We start from the raw sequence: 19,384 nt of genomic DNA on the forward strand, positions 1-19,384 counted from the left end.
ATTAATTGATAATAGCATGCACTAATAAATGTTTAAAAAAGATGTCAACCGTTAACAAAAATTAATGTAGAATTTTAAGGGATGGATACAAGTAAAGAAACATGATGTTAGCATCCATCATGTCATTTAATATTTTTATTTAATTATATGTAAATAAGTTTTTTTTTTAAAAATAAGAATTGGATTGATAACCTTATGTCATGGTCCCTTAATTGCCTGGATCTCAAACCCAATTGTGTTAGAGTTGGTTCGGTATGACCAATTTGACTAAGGGATCTAATCACGACCAGGTCGTCTCGTTTAAAATTCAATTTGGCTTTCAAAATTTTGTTTGGATGTTATCTTTTCAACCCTCGCCTAACTCAATCAAGCTCAAGCATGAAATAATAAAATATCCAAGGAAAAAAATTACAAGAAAAAAAAAAGAGTTTAAATAGCGAAATGAAAACAATGCCATATTGGATTAACCCTAACAACCCGGTCTAACCTGCTAAATGTGCAGTCATGGTCATGACATGACCATGATGAGCTTACCCGGTTTAGCCGACCTTCATTTCCTTTCTTCCAATTGGACTTGCATTGGGTTCAATTATGAAAAAGTTTGGGACTAAACTACAAAGCCACAAAAAATTGGACTAAACTAGGACCAAATGAAAAAAAACAAAAAACCTTTAACTTCCCTTCCCTTACTTTCTCCTGTGTTGAGACTTAATTGTTTAAATGGGATGAAGTTTAGGACCAAATTAAAGAGCTATGAAATAATCAGGGGCCAGATTAAAAAAATTAATAATTATCAAAGAATCAGAAACTAAATTAAAAAAATATATATGAGGGATCAAAAACAAAAATGGGCTGGAAAAAAAGTTACCATGATTGTCAATAGTAATGTGTTTTTATTGGTTGCGACAATTATCCGAATTCATTTTTATAAATAAAATAAAATAAATAAAAAAGGATGGAAGAGTGAAAATGATAGGCAAGAAAAAAAAGAAGACTAAGTTGTTGGGAATAAAATAATATAATAAATAAAAAATAATAAAATATGATAGGAATCAATATTTATAGAAAAAAGAGATTTTGAAATCAATAAGAATATTAGATTATGTTTAAAATGGAAATGTTATGCTTTAGCCCCATCTAATAATGAAAGTTTTGACTTTTTAGGATTCTCATAAGAAAGAAAAAATATGGTAGTTATTATAAAAATAAAAATACTATGTGCATTTAAAAAATAATCATTAAATAATAAATAATATAGGATACCAAAAAAATGGGTGAGAAGCATTTTACATGAAGGGAACAGATTGAAAGAGAACTTCTATACTGCTAAGTCCATGATGAAACCTCTCGGTCTAGAATACTAGAAAATTAATATGTGTCCAAACTTTTGCATGTTGTACTACCTTGAAAATGTTGAGCTGACCGAGTGCAAGACATATAACTAGGCATTCTCGTTATAAACCCAGAAGCGATAGGGAAAAAACTCTTGTAACACATAAAAAACTTAGATACTTCTTAATCACACCTACACTGCAAAAGTTATTCATGTCACCAAAAACTGTTGAGTACATGACATGGCACCAATCACATGATGTGATGGATGGAGTGATGGTGCATCCTTCTAATGATTAAGCATGAAAACACTTTAACAGTGTGTATCCTCACTTTTCAACTAAACCAGGGAACATGCGTCTTGGGTTATGTATAGACAGATTTAATTCATTCGGGTCATTTGCTGCTCCTTCGACCCACCTGGATTTCGATCCGAATTTGTGGATGGAGACAGGATTGTCTGGTGGACCCAATAGAAATCGGGTGTACGGACTCTCCAATACTATAACCAAGAACTTGTGGACGACCCATAATGTCTCAACTGTTGGGAGCTCGCAATTCGGATTATGAAAAATATGAGCGACTCTCTAAGGATTATGAACAACTCTGTCAAATGGTCATAGATATGATTACAAATAGGTGGTACATGTGCACCTCCTTTTTAGCCATATGGTCATAGGAACGACCAGTCTCCTCCTCCTCCTCCTCATTCAACGCCACCATAGATTTTTTTAAGTATATATATATATATATATATATATATATATATATATATATATATATATATATATTACGAACGGAGTTACCGACGAATACAATCCGTCGGTATATTTCAAAGAGTTGGAAAACAATTACTGCATATACCACTTCAACTGTTACATCATCGAGGAAATAATTCCGTAGGTATTTTATAGAGGGTTGGAATAAAATTACTTCAAATGTCACTGCCAATCGCCAACAGAATTATTCCTTCGGTATATTTCAATGGATAAATTGTTTTTTTTACGCATATTTTTCATCTGTGAAATTACATCATTGGGTTTTTTTTTACCAATAAAAATAAAATTACTGATAAAAAGTTTACCGATCAATGGTTTTTGTCCGTGAATAGTGAGTAAAATTATCCCCAATAAAATGATAAAATAAATACCAATAAAAAATTTTATTGGTAAAAGTGTTAAATATAATAGTATTTCCTTTTGTAATTTTATCCTTTTTATATTTAGATTTAAGATTACTGAGATGTCCCATCCAACAAATATTATGCCCCCTCTTAAATCATAAGCCGATTATCATTTGGAGTCCTCATGATAAGACATTCATTCATCAATGTGCTCAAGCAAGATTAAACTGTATCGTGTGTGCATGTCAAATGCAAGCTACTTAGCTACAAGGACAGCTATATTTAAGTATTTTGAATCATGATAGATAGAAAATTTAGTTAATTTTTTTTAAAAAAAATGTATTAAAATAATATTTTTTATTTATTTTTTAAAAATTATTTTTAACATTAATATATTAAAACAATATAAAAATAAAAAATAATAATTTTAAACAAAAATAAATTTTAAATATTAATAAAACACAATTTGAATCGTGTCCCATACAAGACCTTAATAGTTAATACATTAATCAAATATAAAGGGAAAATGCTAGCTATAGATGTCCTCTGGTGCACCAATTTTAAGTGTTGCAGGAAATTCCATTGTTAAGGACAAAGACAGCCACGAGACTTAAATTTAATAGCTAAAAGTATACATGGGAGTATTTGATTACTGTTCATATTTTAAAAAAAAAATTAACAAAGGAAATTGACGAAACATATCTTCTTATACTTTCTGTTTTTATCATGCATGAATGCATTTCAAAATTATTTTATATAAATTATGTCCTTGAATTTCATTTAATAATTTAAAATTTAAAATTGAGATAGTTTTTTTTTTAAAATGTAAAAGTTTTAATAATCAAACTATTACAAGTTTAAATCTCATTAATTATTAATTATTGTATATCACTTCTTTAAAGAATTTTCATTTGAATTTATTAATTTTTTTTTGAAATGTATACCAACAAAACTAAAATCAAACCTGAGATAATTTCAAAATGATCTTCATTCATAATGTTTTAAGAAAATTGGTTTATAAATCCTATATGCATATGGTGAGTGATTATCAATTGAGATAATCATTGTAGAATTTGAAAGAACTTTTTTAAAGATAGGATTTGAAGTGAACTTAAAAGAAAAGAAATCATCTCAATCTAATAATTTAAGTTATTAGATGAGGTATTAAGATATGATTTATATTATTATCTAACACACCCTCTCAAGTGAAAACCTTTTGAACTTGAAATTTACATAGACTTACATTACCTTGTACTTAATTTTTATCAAATAAATAAGGATGGTGAAATTCAAATTCGTGACCGCTTGGTCATCAAGGCTCTGATATCATTTTAAAGAATTATTTCAGTCTAATAGCTTAAGTTATTAGATGAGGTATCAAGATATTATTTATATTATTTTTTAATATATAAAATAAAGAAACATTTAAAAAATATTAAAAATATTAAAAAAAAAATTATAATTAGACAGTCTCGGCGCTTCCTTTTTGCTCATTCCCGCTTTGTGGTAAGTGCCTTCAGGCCTCTTTTATCATTGTAGTCTTCAATCATTATTGTACCATGCTCAAAGCAATCGGGTATACGGACTCTCCAATACTATAACCAAGAACTTGCGGACGGCCCGTAATGTCTCAACTGTTGGGAGCTCGCAATTCGGATTATGAAAAATATGAGCGACTCTCTAAGGATTATGAACAACTCTGTCAAATGGTCATAGATATGATTACAAATGGGTGGTACATGTGCACCTCCTTTTTAGCCATATGGTCATAGGAACGACTAGTCTCCTCCTCCTCCTCCTCATTCAACGCCACCATAGATTTTTTTAAGTGTGTCTATATATATATATATATATATTACGAACGGAGTTACCGACGAATACAATCCATCGGTATATTCCAAAGAGTTGGAAAACAATTACTGCATATAGCACTTCAACTGTTACACCATCGAGGAAATAATTCCGTAGGTATTTTATAGAGGGTTAGAATAAAATTACTTCAAATGTCACTGCCAATCGCCAACAGAATTATTCCTTCGGTATATTCCAATGGATAAATTGTTTTTTTTTACGCATATTTTTCATCTGTGAAATTACATCATTAGGTTTTTTTTACCAATAAAAATGAAATTACTGATAAAAAGTTTACCGATTGATGGTTTTTGTCCGTGAATAGTGAGTAAAATTATCCCCAATAAAATGGTAAAATAAATACCAATAAAAAATTTTATTGGTAAAAGTGTTAAATATAATAGTATTTCGTTTTGTAATTTTATCCTTTTTATATTTAGATTTAAGATTACTGAGATGTCCCATCCAACAAATATTATGCCCCCTCTTAAACCATAAGCTGATTATCATTTGTAGTCCTCATGATAAGACATTCATTCATCAATGTACTCAAGCAAGATTAAACTGTATCGTGTGTGCATGTCAAATGCAAGCTACTTAGCTACAAGGACAGCTATATTTAAGTATTTAGAATCATGATAGATAGAAAATTTAGTTAAATTTTTTTTTTTAGAAATGTATTAAAATAATATTTTTTCTTTATTTTTTAAAAATTATTTTTAACATTAATATATTAAAACAATATAAAAATAAAAAATAATAATTTTAAACAAAAATAAATTTTAAATATTAATGAAACACAATTTAAATCGCGTCCCATACAAGACCTTAATAGTTAATACATTAATCAAATATAAAGGGAAAATGCTAGCTATAGATGTCCTCTGGTGCACCAATTTTAAGTGTTGCAGGAAATTCCATTGTTAAGGACAAAGACAGCCACGAGACTTAAATTTAATAGCTAAAAGTATACATGGGAGTATTTGATTACTGTTCATATTTTAAAAAAAAAATTAACAAAGGAAATTGACGAAACATATCTTCTTATACTTTCTGTTTTTATCATGCATGAATGCATTTCAAAATTATTTTATATAAATTATGTCTTTGAATTTCATTTAATAATTTAAAATTGAGATATTTTTTTTTTTAAATGTTAAAGTTTTAATAATCAAACTATTACAAGTTTAAATCTCATTAATTATTAATTATTGTATATCACTTCTTTAAAGAATTTTCATTTGAATTTATTAAATTTTTTTTCAAATGTATACCAACAAAACTAAAATCAAACCTGAGATAATTTCAAAATGATCTTCATTCATAATGTTTTAAGAAAATTGGTTTATAAATCCTATATGCATATGGTGAGTGATTATCAATTGAGATAATCATTGTAGAATTTTAAAGAACTTTTTTAAAGATGGGATTTGAAGTGAACTTAAAAGAAAAGAAATCATCTTAATCTAATAATTTAAGTTATTAAATGAGGTATTAAGATATGATTTATATTATTATCTAACATACCCTCTCAAGTGAAAACCTTTTGGACTTGAAATTTATATAGACTCACATTACTTTATACTTAATTTTTATCAAATAATTAAGAATGGTGAAATTCGAACTCGTGACCGCTTGGTCATCAAGGCTCTGATACCATTTTAAAGAATTATTTCAGTCCAATAGGTTAAGCGATTAGATGAGGTACCAAGATATTATTTATATTATTTTTTAATATATAAAATAAAAAAACATTTAAAAAACATTAAAAATATTAAAAAAAAAAAAACTTTATAATTAGACAGTCTCGGCGCTTCCTTTTTGCTCATTCCCGCTTTGTGGTAAGTGCCTTCAGGCCTCTTTTATCATTGTAGTCTTCAATCATTATTGTACCATGCTCAAAGCAGCTTTGTATTCATCTTTAGGACATGCAGAGCATATAAAATTACAATTACAAATAAAGATGAACAAATTTATTAGTAGCATAGTATTTTAAAAATATATTTTACTTGAATATATATTAAAATATTTTTTTTATTTTTAAAATCAATATATTAAAATCAAACATTAATTTAATATTTTTTTAAAATAAAATATATTTTTAAAACGTATTCAAAAATAAAAATTATGACACTCGAACGTTTAAATTTTGAATCTCCTCTTGCCTTAAAATCAATCCATTTAATACTCAAATCATCTAATTTCTCTTGGCGCACTTGAAATCCATATCATTTACTGAAATTATTGATTGTACTTTCAAATAACGGTGAACCAACAAAAGTTCTAATGATTTAAATGATTGCATATCGTTAAAAAAATGTTATAAATGATCATCATTCGGGATCTATTTTATATTTTAAAATACTAGCATGCTCTTATACGTTATAATAAATTAACATTGAATATAATTTAATATAATTTAAAGATGACATGAGAGAGAAATTAAATATAATTTAAAAAATAACTTTGAATGAAAATTTTATGTGATATATTTAACTTTGAATGAAAATTTATTATTAATTGTTTTTGTTTTGATCAAATGTAAGATGGTATTATAAAATTTAAATTAAGATATATATTGCATATATATTTTTTGTTGAACTCAAAATAAAATAAAAAATAATTATGATATCTAATCGATATATTTTAAGGCCCTTTAAATTATTTAATAGATTATTTTAATATAGAGATTAAATTGTGTTTCATTTGCTTTCTTACTATTTTTCAGTCAATTCCTTTCTAATTAAAAATATCAAATTATGTGATATAGTTTGTAGTTTTTTTTTAAGAAAACAAAAACACTAGCATTATCCAAATAATTGGATAAGTGCAATATAAAAAGAATTTAGTAGAATATTAAATGCATTGAGACGCATACACTAAGAACAACATCGATAGAGTTATTAATTACATTAATTATCATAAGTCATCATGTAATAAATTATATTTATTAGCATAATACACAAAGTTGTATACATTATTGTTCCAAATATTATTATAAGAAAAATTAAAAAAATTACAAACAATGAATGATAAAAAAAAGGGCTATTTTGCGAAGCGGTGTAGATGAAAAGACTAAATCTCCAACAATTATTTTTTTAGTTGTGAAAAAGCAATGAATTTTTTGTTACTGATTCACTCCACAATTCTTTTAGTTTTGAGCAAATCCAGTACAATATTTATAAAAATCTCTGCAAAAATGAATTAGCTTTTTTAAATTATATACAAATATCTCTTTAATATTCAAAATATCATTCTAAAATACGGGCTGGTTCTCTTAAAACAAAGGCATGCACGGGTTGAACAGTAAAGCACATGCTGATATATATCAGCCCCCGTGCTTTGATCACTGGATCAACATTTCAAAACCAAGAGAATGCGCATGAAGACCAAAGAAATGAGCTTTCAACACAATCAATCAATGGCTAAAACACATACAGGTGCTCATACCAGCCATTCCCTGATCATTTTGGCCCAAGATCTTAATCTATTCACTATAGATGAGACCCATAAGATCGTTCAGGAGATTAACATCCTTTATGTTGGAAAGGAAAAATCGCTTAGACGAACATGGCTTCAAAAATACCGTCCACAAACAATGATTTCGCTATTCAAAGGGCCATGCTGACTGATTTACTAGACACCAAGTGATTTAGACCCTAGATGCTCGTATGCGACAATAATACAAGAGATCATCAATTTCTATAAATGTATGATAACCAAGTAAAGTAGGATTTTATGAGCAAAGACATAGAAGATAGGAACAGAGAATAATCCAAAAATAGCTCTGATCTTGACCCAACTTAATTTAGCCCAGAGAATGTACCTTTTGTTACATTTTACCCTTTCTTCCTTCTTTAATTTCCCATGTATATATTGAGTGTCTTTCTTCTTTGTGCCCCCAATGATTCTCTCCTGCTCATTGGTGCAAGAGAAAGCCCTAAAGCTGGTAAAAATCCCCGTTTTTACACTCGTTGGGAAACCAAAAAACTTTTGCTTTTCCTTTTCTGTCTCTCAGGCTTCTCCACCCCTCTCTTTCCATATGCAAAGTTAACTTTCATATATTCTAGTATTTGTGTCCAACAACATGTGCATGTCATTACTTGCCATGATTTTAGAGAAAAGCATAGCTCGTTTGGGTGTTTTATGGTGTTGTTTTCAGAGAAACAGAGAGATTAGGTGAAGCTTAGATGGGAGAGACATTCATGTGAGAGTATGAGTGAATGGTTGCACGCCATTCACCCCATGCAGATAGCAGCATCATTATTAACGTTCTTACAGTCAAAGCAAAGCCCTGTTCATCCGGTCTATATATGTTTGGGACAAAATCATGGAATTGCCACCACTATTTATGCTCTTTTGGCTAGTTATGGATGGCATATAGTGCTTGCTATGTAGGAGAACCGTTGACTTGTATTCTACTAGCTTGTAAATTCATGATTTTGCATACAAAAGCACCTCAAGCACGAGTATAAAAGTCGACGGATATTGTTTTATACGATGCTATAATACCAGATTAATTAACTAGTGAAATCAAGTTATTTTAATCAAATCAATTTATAAGACAAATTACTCAAGGGGAGGAATAGAGGAAGAGTTACAAGTTGATTCAGTGTATTTTGGATTTTGTTGTGGATCACAAAAACAATTTGAAGAGGCGATTCTCTCACGGGAAACTATGCTGCAGGCTCATTTTAAAAATACATAAATTAACTTTAAAATTATCTTATAGATAAATTTATTTTATTCTCCCATATATATTTCTTCAAATAAATGTATTTATATTTTTATTATTTTCGTCTCTTCTGTAATGTAATACAAATCAATCACAATCTTATTTTGAGAAACTATATATGACCATGCATATGTTTTTACAGGATTAGACTAGTGCCGGGATGACTTGGCAGATTTTCATTGGTCAAACCTGACCCTTTCCAACTCTCATCTACAATCGCCAACACAAAGTTCTCGATCAGAAAGTTTTGAACCTTAACATAAGCTTCAAATTTCCTAGCTATCTTTTTGTATCATGAAAATTGCCCAACAGAAGATTCTAAACTAGACCAAACCTTTACTTAGACTGCCGGACTGGGCTTCAGGCCCATCTCAGCATTCAAATGTGGTGCTATAAGGGACCAAAGCAGACCACTTGTCTATGTAGTTCTTTTGTTCTTTTGTTCTTTTTTTTTGTTCATGAGGTGCTAATCATCAGAGATACATGAGCTGAGAAAAGGAAGAAGAAGAAGAAGAAGAAGAAAGGCAAGTTTTTTATGCTACAGGGAATCATAGATGTCTGAAAAGAGACTAAGTTATCAAATTATTATGTCTTTTTATTTTTGATAGTTTTCTTAATTGGATCTGACTCGATGTAGTTTTACAAGGCCAATCCAAGTTATTAAAAACCCGATCAAATCATCGATCATCTAAGTTTTACTACAAATAAGATATAACTCAGAATTTAAATCATGAATTAATCATATGAAATCATGCCAAGATAAATAACTATAAAAGGGAGCGGTCTTTCCATTCATCATGAGGACAATGATTGTTTTGTTCGAATAAAATAAACCTTACAAAAAATAAAAACAGCTAGAACATCCACACCTCAGCTGACAGTTGGATCACTTGATGACTATTCAGGAAAAAAGCCAGCATCAAGCTACCAGAGTAGTGAAATGATAAAAATAAACAGACTACTTCCAAATGATTTTCAATCTTATACTGCACAAGCCAAAAGAAAAGAGTTAGTAGAGGCTGGTGCAAGGAGGAATGCACCGCACCCTCCTCCACTCAGTCAAACATGAATGGGATGGGTGTGCATTCTTCTCTTCTGCACACAAAAATCACAAACAGCAGTAATTTAAGTAGGATGCCGCTCATTCCAAATCATTTACTGTGTTAACAAAAGAAAAGCAACAAAAATGATAATAATTACAAGCCAAATTCTTTATAGCTCTTTATCACCAAATTTACATAACCAGGCGCCATGGCTGGTAAAAAAAAAGGATATGTTTTGATAGCATAGGACGTAAAAACAAAATTTAGATGTTTTCTGTTTTGTAGATTTTGTCAGAATTCATTCTCCTTGGGTATGTGTCGGATGCGGTCCTTTTCAAATCTCCCCCGCCCTGAATTACCATACCCGTATGCCCTTGAACTATACCCGAACTTGCATTACGAACTCCATAATAAACCTGTTGATTCATACCATCTGGAACCACTCTTGTTGTAGCATCATACCGATCCTTTGTTGCAACGGGCCTCATTGCCACGCCACTATACACTTGACCCGTACCTGGAACAGCTTGGTGGTACCCAATCGGCATTTGCTCCGTTGGGATCGGATATTGTTGAGCATATGGAGCCCGCATTTGAATGGGATGAACCGGAACGTTCCGTGGTGAAATCGTACCTGGAACATAATAAACCGGCATTTGCTGTACTGGACTACCCTGATAAAGAGAATCCGGAATATAATGCATGACTGGATTGCTTGGATTGCTTGGATATCCAGGTGATTGGGTGATTGGTGGTGTCTCAATCGGGTCACAATAACCCTCAACTGGATTCCGCTTCACACGTACCGTTACTGGCTCTAGGTCATCGGGTTCGGTCTTAACGGGTGGAAGATCCGGAATTGAAGGCACAGCAGGCATAACTGATGAAGCTGAGCAATATGGGTAAGAAACAACCGGGGCAGGAGAATCTGGATCAGAAGCTGAAACATTATCGTTCATAACGAATCTGGACTTCAGTTTGGGTTCACGAGGAATGTTGCCCTCATCTGAATTCTCCAAACCGAATAGATAATCGGGTACTTCAGAAACAATTGAAGAAGCCTCAGACCTTCCACGTTCAAGCCTGCTAGAGCCCGAATTAAGAGCATCAAAAAACCAGTTTTCCCGGTTTGTTGATCCATCAAGAAGTGAACTAATACTACTTGATCTTGACTCATCTATTGCAGAGAACAGAAATAGCCTAAGCCGAGCCGAACGTGGATTTTGATTATGTAAAATACGATCATATTCATCCATCATGTTCTCAACATCCTCATCAGTAGTAACAGTTATCAAAGCATCAAGATCTTCATTCGGTAGTTGATACTTGACACTCAAGTTACCAATTCCTGAAACAAATAATATTATAAACGAATTGGATCAGTGATATAGAACTGAATATTTATTTCATTAATCCTTTCTAATATAAAAAAAAAAATGAGTACTCAATTTTAATTTGAAGCACCTGACAATTTTGATAATTTAGTGATGAGAGTAGAGAAAGTTGTAGAGCGGTGGACAGCAACTATGCGAGTGTCACCGCCAACATATCGGAGCTGATTGTCATGTGGGCGGGGGAGAATTTTCCCTCCGAAGCTGCACATGAAGCGCACACGTGGATCATGCGACACGTGGTAACCGGGCCGAGGAGAAGAGACTACAGAATCTGGAGCGCCTGAGTCCAGTTCTGATGGATGGAGTGATGACATGCCTGATGAATAATATTACAATGAATTTGCTAGAAAAAACAAGAAGCCTGTGATGTAGTAAATGTAAAAGAAAGACAATGTTGTGCTGCTTTGAATTTATTTAGGATGATTGTAGGATGACATGGACGGGGACCGACTTACTACTTACTTTATATGATCATGATTTGGGATTTATTTTTTCTTTTAATAGTTGAAAACAAACATCTTGATGATGATGTTCCTACCTTGTAAGGAAAGAGGCTTCATCAGTTGATGGGATTTGATCATACATTTGCATTTCTTAATTTTGATGGTCGAGTGGTGGTGGGAGTTTGGGCGGTGAGATTATTTCTCCATTTGTTATTTCTTGCATAAAGTTTTGTCAAACAATAGTGCAAAGGAATCTCTCATATGCGGTGGTTTTTGTCAAGATTCATACATCAGAAGTTGGCATTGCCAAAGTAGGTATTGGTCAATACTACAATCAAGCAATGGACAATTTCCTAATCCAATTCACTTTGATATCATCACAATGATATCATTCATTAATTAGTATTTGATTAATAGCCATTCCTCTTAAGTCCATGATTGGGTTCCAGGTAGGTGATGGCAGTAACATTCGATTTTGGATCGATTCTTGGCTAGGTATTCCAACCCCTCTTCAGAACTTCTTTCCTAAATTATATAATCTCTCTCCAGCAATCAATAAGTCTTGCAGATGTGTATAGCCCGGCTGATAATTTAGTTAGTCTATCTTGAAGGAGAAATCTCTGGTCCCATAAGCTTTGTATGTAGAAAAGTTTAATTGTAGAGGTGGAGTGTGATTTAGTTTTCTATTTAGATGAAGATAGAAAGGTATGCAAATTCGATAATTCTGACATTTATTCAGGTTTCTAATTCCTAGATAGCCTATTTGCCTTTCGGGGCTCCTTCCTTTTTTGTTTTGCTCTAGAAAAGTTTTGCTTCTTCAAAAATTAACGTGTTCATGTGGCTCCTGCTTAATGGCAGTCTCAGCACTAAGGGTTTTATAATTGAGAGGGGGATTATTAAATATAATGATGCTCTTTGTCTTTTTTATTGTAAGGAAATTGAGATTATAAATCATCTATTTCATCATTGTACTTTTACATAGAATTTTTTTAGGTTGATTCATATATTAGTTCAGGTGTTTAAGTTGTTTACGTAGGGATCCTAATTAGAATCTTCAGGAATGGTTCAGGTCAATCAGAGGCAACTTTCAACGTTAGGCTATTACTTTTCTCTGCAAAGACTTTTACTGATTTATCTGAATAACTCGCAATCGACCCATATTCAAGTTCAAGACTCGTAACTGGAATGTAAGTTCTTACCTTACCTTTTACTGCTCGGCTTTTTGGTCTGATCTATTTAAAACTTCTAAATGTATCCTAGACTAATTAGTTTGATCTTTCATTTATTTGCTGCTTTTCATAGTTGCCCTCTTGTAAACTCTTTTTATTCGGTCACTATCTATTTAATGGTGCTATTTTATATATAAATTCTACTCGATTACTATATATTTATATATAAAAAAAAGTATTTGATTATTATAGCAACTCCATCATGAGCTCTAATCAGAAATAAATAATCCAGGAAGTAGTTTGCTTCTCTCCATTAGTATAATAAAAGGGGCCGGGAGTTAGCAGGTCCATGTGGGGGTGATGTACTCAGCATTTTATTCTAAACTGGCATGATCTTAATAAAATTCATTTTCTTATCCTAGCAAGGAATTAACATAAGGTGAAAGGGCTTACTTTACAGGCTTGGCATGCATCCGTTCCAAGGTCTTTGATTCAATTATTTGCTTTAGAGGCTCGTCTCGCATCCACTTATGTGGATGTCTGGACTAGTGCACTTCTACTAATCTCACGGGCCTTGAAGTTGACGACCATGAAAATCTCCAGTGGCCATCATATGAACAACCACAGGGCTCGAACCTGAGACCACAGAGGAAGCAAACCTCTTGATTCCAAGTTCTTACCACTGAGCCACCACCTAGATGGTTATCTCGCATCCATTTCTTGTATAAGGTTTAGGTGTATTTTGGTTGTGTGGTTGTGGTTGTTTTTTAAAGTATTTTTTGGTTGGAAATGTATTAAAATAATATTTTTTTTATTTTTAAAAAATTATTTTTGATGTTAGTGTATTAAAATAATCTAAAAATTAAAAAAATATTAATTTAAAATTAAAAAATATTCAATTTTTTAAAAAATATTTTTAAAATATAAAAATGATTTTGAAGATTCCACCTGAGTTTTCTGCTGTTGAAGAAAGCAGACCTTTTGGCTTTGAGTTGGTGTTAGGTTTGGCACTTTAAAAGGGCGGTCAGATTCAGTAGAGCTCCGCCTAGTCTAGACCAACTCATTTAGGTCCCACACGTGTACAGGTGACCTTGCGTGATTGGGCTTTTTATGACGTGGTGGCTCGTCACCTGGTTTTTTTCTGCTAACCCCACTCGATTTCCTCAACGATTTAACTGCTGTCCTTTCACTTGATGGTATTGAGGAAATTATAAATTAGTTTTTTGCAAAATAAATTAAATAATCATTCTAGTTTAAAAAATAATTCATTCACTTTTTTATTAGTGTTGACCACGCTTAATTCAATATTTTTTGTTTCAACAAATTTCTTTCCTCTTCAATTTTCCATTTATTTTATTTTTATTTTTATTAAATAATTTTGAGAAAAAACCATGAAATGGATGAAAAAGATCAAATTATAAATACATTTAAAATCTTTTGTCTGTCTTTTTTTCAAAGTAATTCCTAATAATTAACTAATAAAATACTACTAATTACTTCCTCACCATAAAATCTTCCTTAAATATACCCTCCATCCTTGGTGAACTCAGCCACAACAATATATATATATAAAATAATTAATCCTTTAAAATAAATCTGTCATTGAAAATTATATTTTGATTATTTATATTTAACTATAGTAAAATCCAATAACATCTAAATGTAAATAATATTTATTTTCTCATTGTGCATTAACAAGTAATATCAATTGTAATTGAAAAAGAAATATTTTTCATTAGTATAGAATCCCAAATTAAATAGAAAAAAAATATTTCTAAAATTCCACCTTGAAATTTTTGGGATACTATACATGGGCTGAGGTCCCCTTTTGACAAGTTTGTGATTGGTGATTAGGGTTGAGAATACGTTAAGTCTCTCTGTTGCCTAAAGTAGTGGAAAACTGCTCGTTAATATCTAATTAACATGCCAAGTATATTGCAAGTGCCTGAATTAGTGAAATGATTATTCACTGAAAAAGGTCTTAATAAATAATATATTCGATTGGGATGCACCCTGTGAGGTGCTGATGCAAAGAAGATAGGGATGCATATTAGCCAACTCCGCCGGTCGTTAGATGCAAGAAATCTATGGTCAGCCTGTGAAAAATGGTCTCCCGGTTTGCTGTCCACTTGTGCATGTAAGTATGTCTTATTTAAGTTCGAGTAGTCTGATTATTAATATAATAATCATTAAAAATTTATATAATTATTAATTTTAAAATTTATGAAATTAATTAAAATACATGTAAGTTAATCCAGACACTCACATTAATAATAATAAAAAATATATATTCTATCGACTATCGTCATGATATCCATACCTTGATTAAAATGGAAGGGGAGAAGAAGTGGGAGAAAAGAAAGTAAGGAAAAGGAAAGGAAAATATTGAAGGAAAGTCGTTCTTTTTTGCCTTTTTACTTTTACGTACGTCTTTTTTTTTTTTTTTTGGAAAAGTTAAATGGAAGGAGAGAAAACATAAGGAAAAAAGGGAAGAAAAATTGTGAAGGATATAATTAATATCGGCCGATTTGGGGATATTACTTTCATACTCTCGACCATAAAAAAATAGTCTCGGGTTCAATAAATTTGGAGAAATTCTTGGTTAAAAAAAATAAAATAGCTTAAACGTGTTTTACTCACTTGCTCACCAAATTTGAGAGATTAGTAAATGTGGGTTTGTGTAGAATTTATTTATTTTTTCCATTTTCTACTGCCCCACCTTTTTGCTAAGTGAAAAATTCTTGTAATTTGTGCTGTCTATCTTTAATAATATCCTCTCTCTTTTTCTAAAGTGAATGCACTACTATTTCCATGTCATTGTCAGGGGAAAACAACAAAAACAAAATCTTTTTGTATTTTGCGTGTTAAATTATGGTTACCAACACCGTAAAGATATCAAATCATTTTGTGGTTAATGTAAAATAATTAATTTAATTTATAAATTTAAGTTGTTAAATAAGATCTTAGAATATGATTTATATTATTTTTAATGTATTTTTTCAAGTAAAAAACCTTCTATTAACTAGATTTTAATTAGAAAAAAAAAGTAGTAACTGGTAAGATTCGTGACCGTTTGGTCATTAAAATATACTATATTTAATAATTAATTTATTTTAAAAGTTTAAATTGTTAGATGATGTTTCATGATATGATTTATATTATTTTATAACAATCAGAATATATACTAATGCAATAAACATTTTAATTCAAGCAGTTATGGATTAATTTCTAAGCATGTTAATTTGTATTATTAGTATTATTATTTTGCAATAAAACCGCATGATTCCTCAAAATCAAATTTAATTTTCAGTTTGATTAAAGTTTATGGAACGCCCCTTGATGTCTTACGTCTCATTTTGATTGATGTTGAAATGCATGAATATATTTTTAGTTTGTTATGGCAAGTGGAGATTGATTGAGGGAATATTGCTAAGGTTGTGACAAAAAAGATAAGAAAAGGGGACTTCCATGGCTTTGTCCATGTTGGCCGGTGACTAGCTGAAATTCCATTGGAGTAAGAAACCAATGCATAAAGCGTACTGGGCCACTGAAAGCAGGGTAAAAAGCTAGCCCTAAAAGGTGAAAAAGAAACGTAGAAAGCAACCTTCTGCTTCTTTCGTCTTAAGAAGATAATCCTATCGTTATCAAGAAGAAGAAGAAGAAGAAGAAGATGAAGAAGATGCTAGCATGATGTGTCTTGGAAGGGATTTTGACATTTTATAGAATTTACCAAACATTACTTCTGTATTTGTTTTCACTTCTCACTTACGTGACGATATTTAAAAGAAAAGGGTAATTTATTTGACTTTGGGTTTGCCCTTTTCTCAATCTTGTTTCTCTCTTCTCTGACCCGTAAATGGAACCAACGTCTTCTATGTTTCAAGAACAAATCACCTTTCTCTTTGTAAGGAGCTAGGCTAAGAAGCTCCGGCCTAGGACAAAGAAAACTCTATGCTCATTTTGGAGATCTCTACAATGGGCTCGTTTTCCAGATAATAACTCGTGAAGTGGTTGTATTTTTGTAGTTTTGGAAATTTTAATTATTCTTTTTAAATCAATACATAGATTTTAAAATAGCGTGCATGTTAAGTGATGATGTAAATGATGACTATAAATCTTTTATTTTTTATAAATATAAAAAACCCAACTTAAAAAATTCTATTCACTTATTAATTATTATTTTTATTGACTAATATAAAAAGTGAATTAAAATCCAACTTGATGATTCATTTTATTAACTCTCTTTTTTATTTTTATCAGCGAGCAACATGGACATTATGGACACTGTATGAATTATTTAATCAAACTAAAACACTCTAGAGGATTCAAATCAAGACAATTCAAAAGTAGAAATATATTAGGGTAAAAAGCAGGTAGCATCTTCCAAATGAACAATCACCATATGGTCCAAGCACGATCGGAGCAAACACCTTGACTCCTCGCCAATAATTGCCGTTTATTTGAAGATATTAGCTGACAAAATACATTCTGCAAGCTTCGGCCAACATCAATGAGACCACACACAAAGAAGGGTGACTTTTCCTGTGTAGATGCTGTGGGCTCTTCCTGACTCGGGCTAGCCTCAATTTTAGAAAGTATTGATAGAAAAAAGCATGTTCTTGACAATTAATTAAAAAGTACAAATAATACCATGTATATTATTTATATTACAAGATATAAATACAAAAATCATAAAATATAGTTAAATATAAATCATATGCAAAAAAAAAATAGTTATCGAGCACATTAAACTCATAAATAAATAAATTATTTTATGTTTATGTACGATGGTTAAACTCAACCTACATGCATCAGACTTAATTTGTCATGAAATTCGTGCAGTGGCATGTCAAATTGAGTGGCAATATTAATTGTTATTATCAAATATATTATTTCTTTGTTACTTGATGATTTTACCCTTGTAACAATATAAAAGTTTAAAAGCTGGTTTTCTTTACATTTTAAACTTCTTAGTTTTAATTTTTTTTAATATTTCATGGTCTTTCTAATTTAATTTTTAAATTATTTTATGTTTTTTATTTTAATATAAACTATTAAAAAATAAATTCTTAATTTTGTATCTTATATTTTTAAATGTCAGTAATGTGTGTGGTATCATTTAAACCTTTTAATTGGTGTATAAGAGTTGATCTCATCAAATTATTTTAAAAGAGTTATATTTAAACAAATTTTAAAAGTTTATATAAGGACTGAAAAACCTTTTTTAGTTAATTTGTTTAACCTTAAGTGGTAAATTCATGTGTGAAAGAATCTTTAGTAGGGGTGATTATTTTCGGTTCGGTTCGGTTTTTATCAAAAAAAAGTAATCAAACCGAAATTTAAAAAAATAACCGAAACCCGTTCAAACCGACCGGTTTTGGCTCGGTTCGGTTTTTTAGGACAAAAACCGGTTCAAACCGGTTTGACTTATTTTTTCCGGTTTGGCTCGGTTTTTTTGATTTGGCTCGGTTTTTTTTTGTTTTTTCGGTTTGGGTTCGGTTCGGTTTTTTCTGTTTTTTGCTTATAAAACCAAAACCAAACCGGCCAGCTTTTTTAAAATTTTAATCAGTTTAATTGGTTTTTTTTACAGTTCGGTTTTTTTGGTTATTTTTTCCGATTTTTTTGATTTAATTGGTTTTTCAGTTTTTTTGCTCACCCCTAATCTTAGAAGTAACATTTACACTATTAAAACTTCAATGAACAAACTGGATTCACTACAAATCTTGGAGTGTAATTTGAAATTAATAAAAAAAATTAATAAATGAACGAAGAAAGATGTGGATATAAACCCATTCAAAAGAATGTCATGCTTTTATGTGCGCGATTATATATATATATATATATATATAATGGCGTTAACAATTAATAATTAATAAAAATAAATAAATGAGGATTGGTTTTTATGGTACCCAATTATATTGCGGATGTTACTATAGAAAAGATGGTGTAGATTTTATTGTTTAGTCCCTATAATTTTCAGTATTTTCATATTTCATCTCTATTATTTTAGGTGTTGGCATTTCAATCCTAAACTTCATTTTTCTTCTATTTTAGTTCCTGAAATTTGGGATAATAGTGAGAAGACTGTCACAAAAAAGGAGGAGAGAAAAAGTTTGGGATCGATGTGAACCGAATGCCCCAAATACCAAAATGAAGTCATGTACATGGAAGTCATGTGGCTCTGACTATAAGTTGCAGCAAGATGAGAACTACCATATACGATATGGCAATTCCTCAGCTTGGAAGTTTGTACTAAGTTGATGAAATTTTCCTTCACACTGACAGCTCGTTTGT

General features: G+C 30.7%; 1 protein-coding gene across 1 annotated transcript; it reads right to left on the reverse strand.

Moving 5' to 3' along the window:
- Positions 1-10,185: 10,185 nt before the first annotated feature.
- On the reverse strand, positions 10,186-11,911 carry LOC7495276 (uncharacterized). Its single transcript, XM_024611834.2, has 2 exons — positions 11,549-11,911; positions 10,186-11,432 (listed from the first exon to the last, which is right to left on the reverse strand). The coding sequence occupies exons 1-2, from the start codon at positions 11,790-11,792 to the stop codon at positions 10,348-10,350; spliced, it is 1,329 nt and encodes a 442-aa protein (XP_024467602.2). The 5' UTR covers positions 11,793-11,911; the 3' UTR covers positions 10,186-10,347.
- Positions 11,912-19,384: the final 7,473 nt, after the last annotated feature.

The sequence above is a fragment of the Populus trichocarpa genome, chromosome 11, assembly GCF_000002775.5.
Source record: "Populus trichocarpa isolate Nisqually-1 chromosome 11, P.trichocarpa_v4.1, whole genome shotgun sequence".
NCBI lineage: Eukaryota > Viridiplantae > Streptophyta > Magnoliopsida > Malpighiales > Salicaceae > Populus > Populus trichocarpa.

Excerpts from the sequence above, each read along its gene's own strand:
- LOC7495276 (XM_024611834.2), bottom strand. The coding sequence starts at position 11,792 with ATGTCATCACTCCATCCATCAGAACTGGACTCAGGCGCTCCAGATTCT. Across the intron at positions 11,433-11,548 it reads TAAATTATCAAAATTGTCAG|GAATTGGTAACTTGAGTGTC; the intron begins GTGCTTCAAATT and ends TATTTGTTTCAG.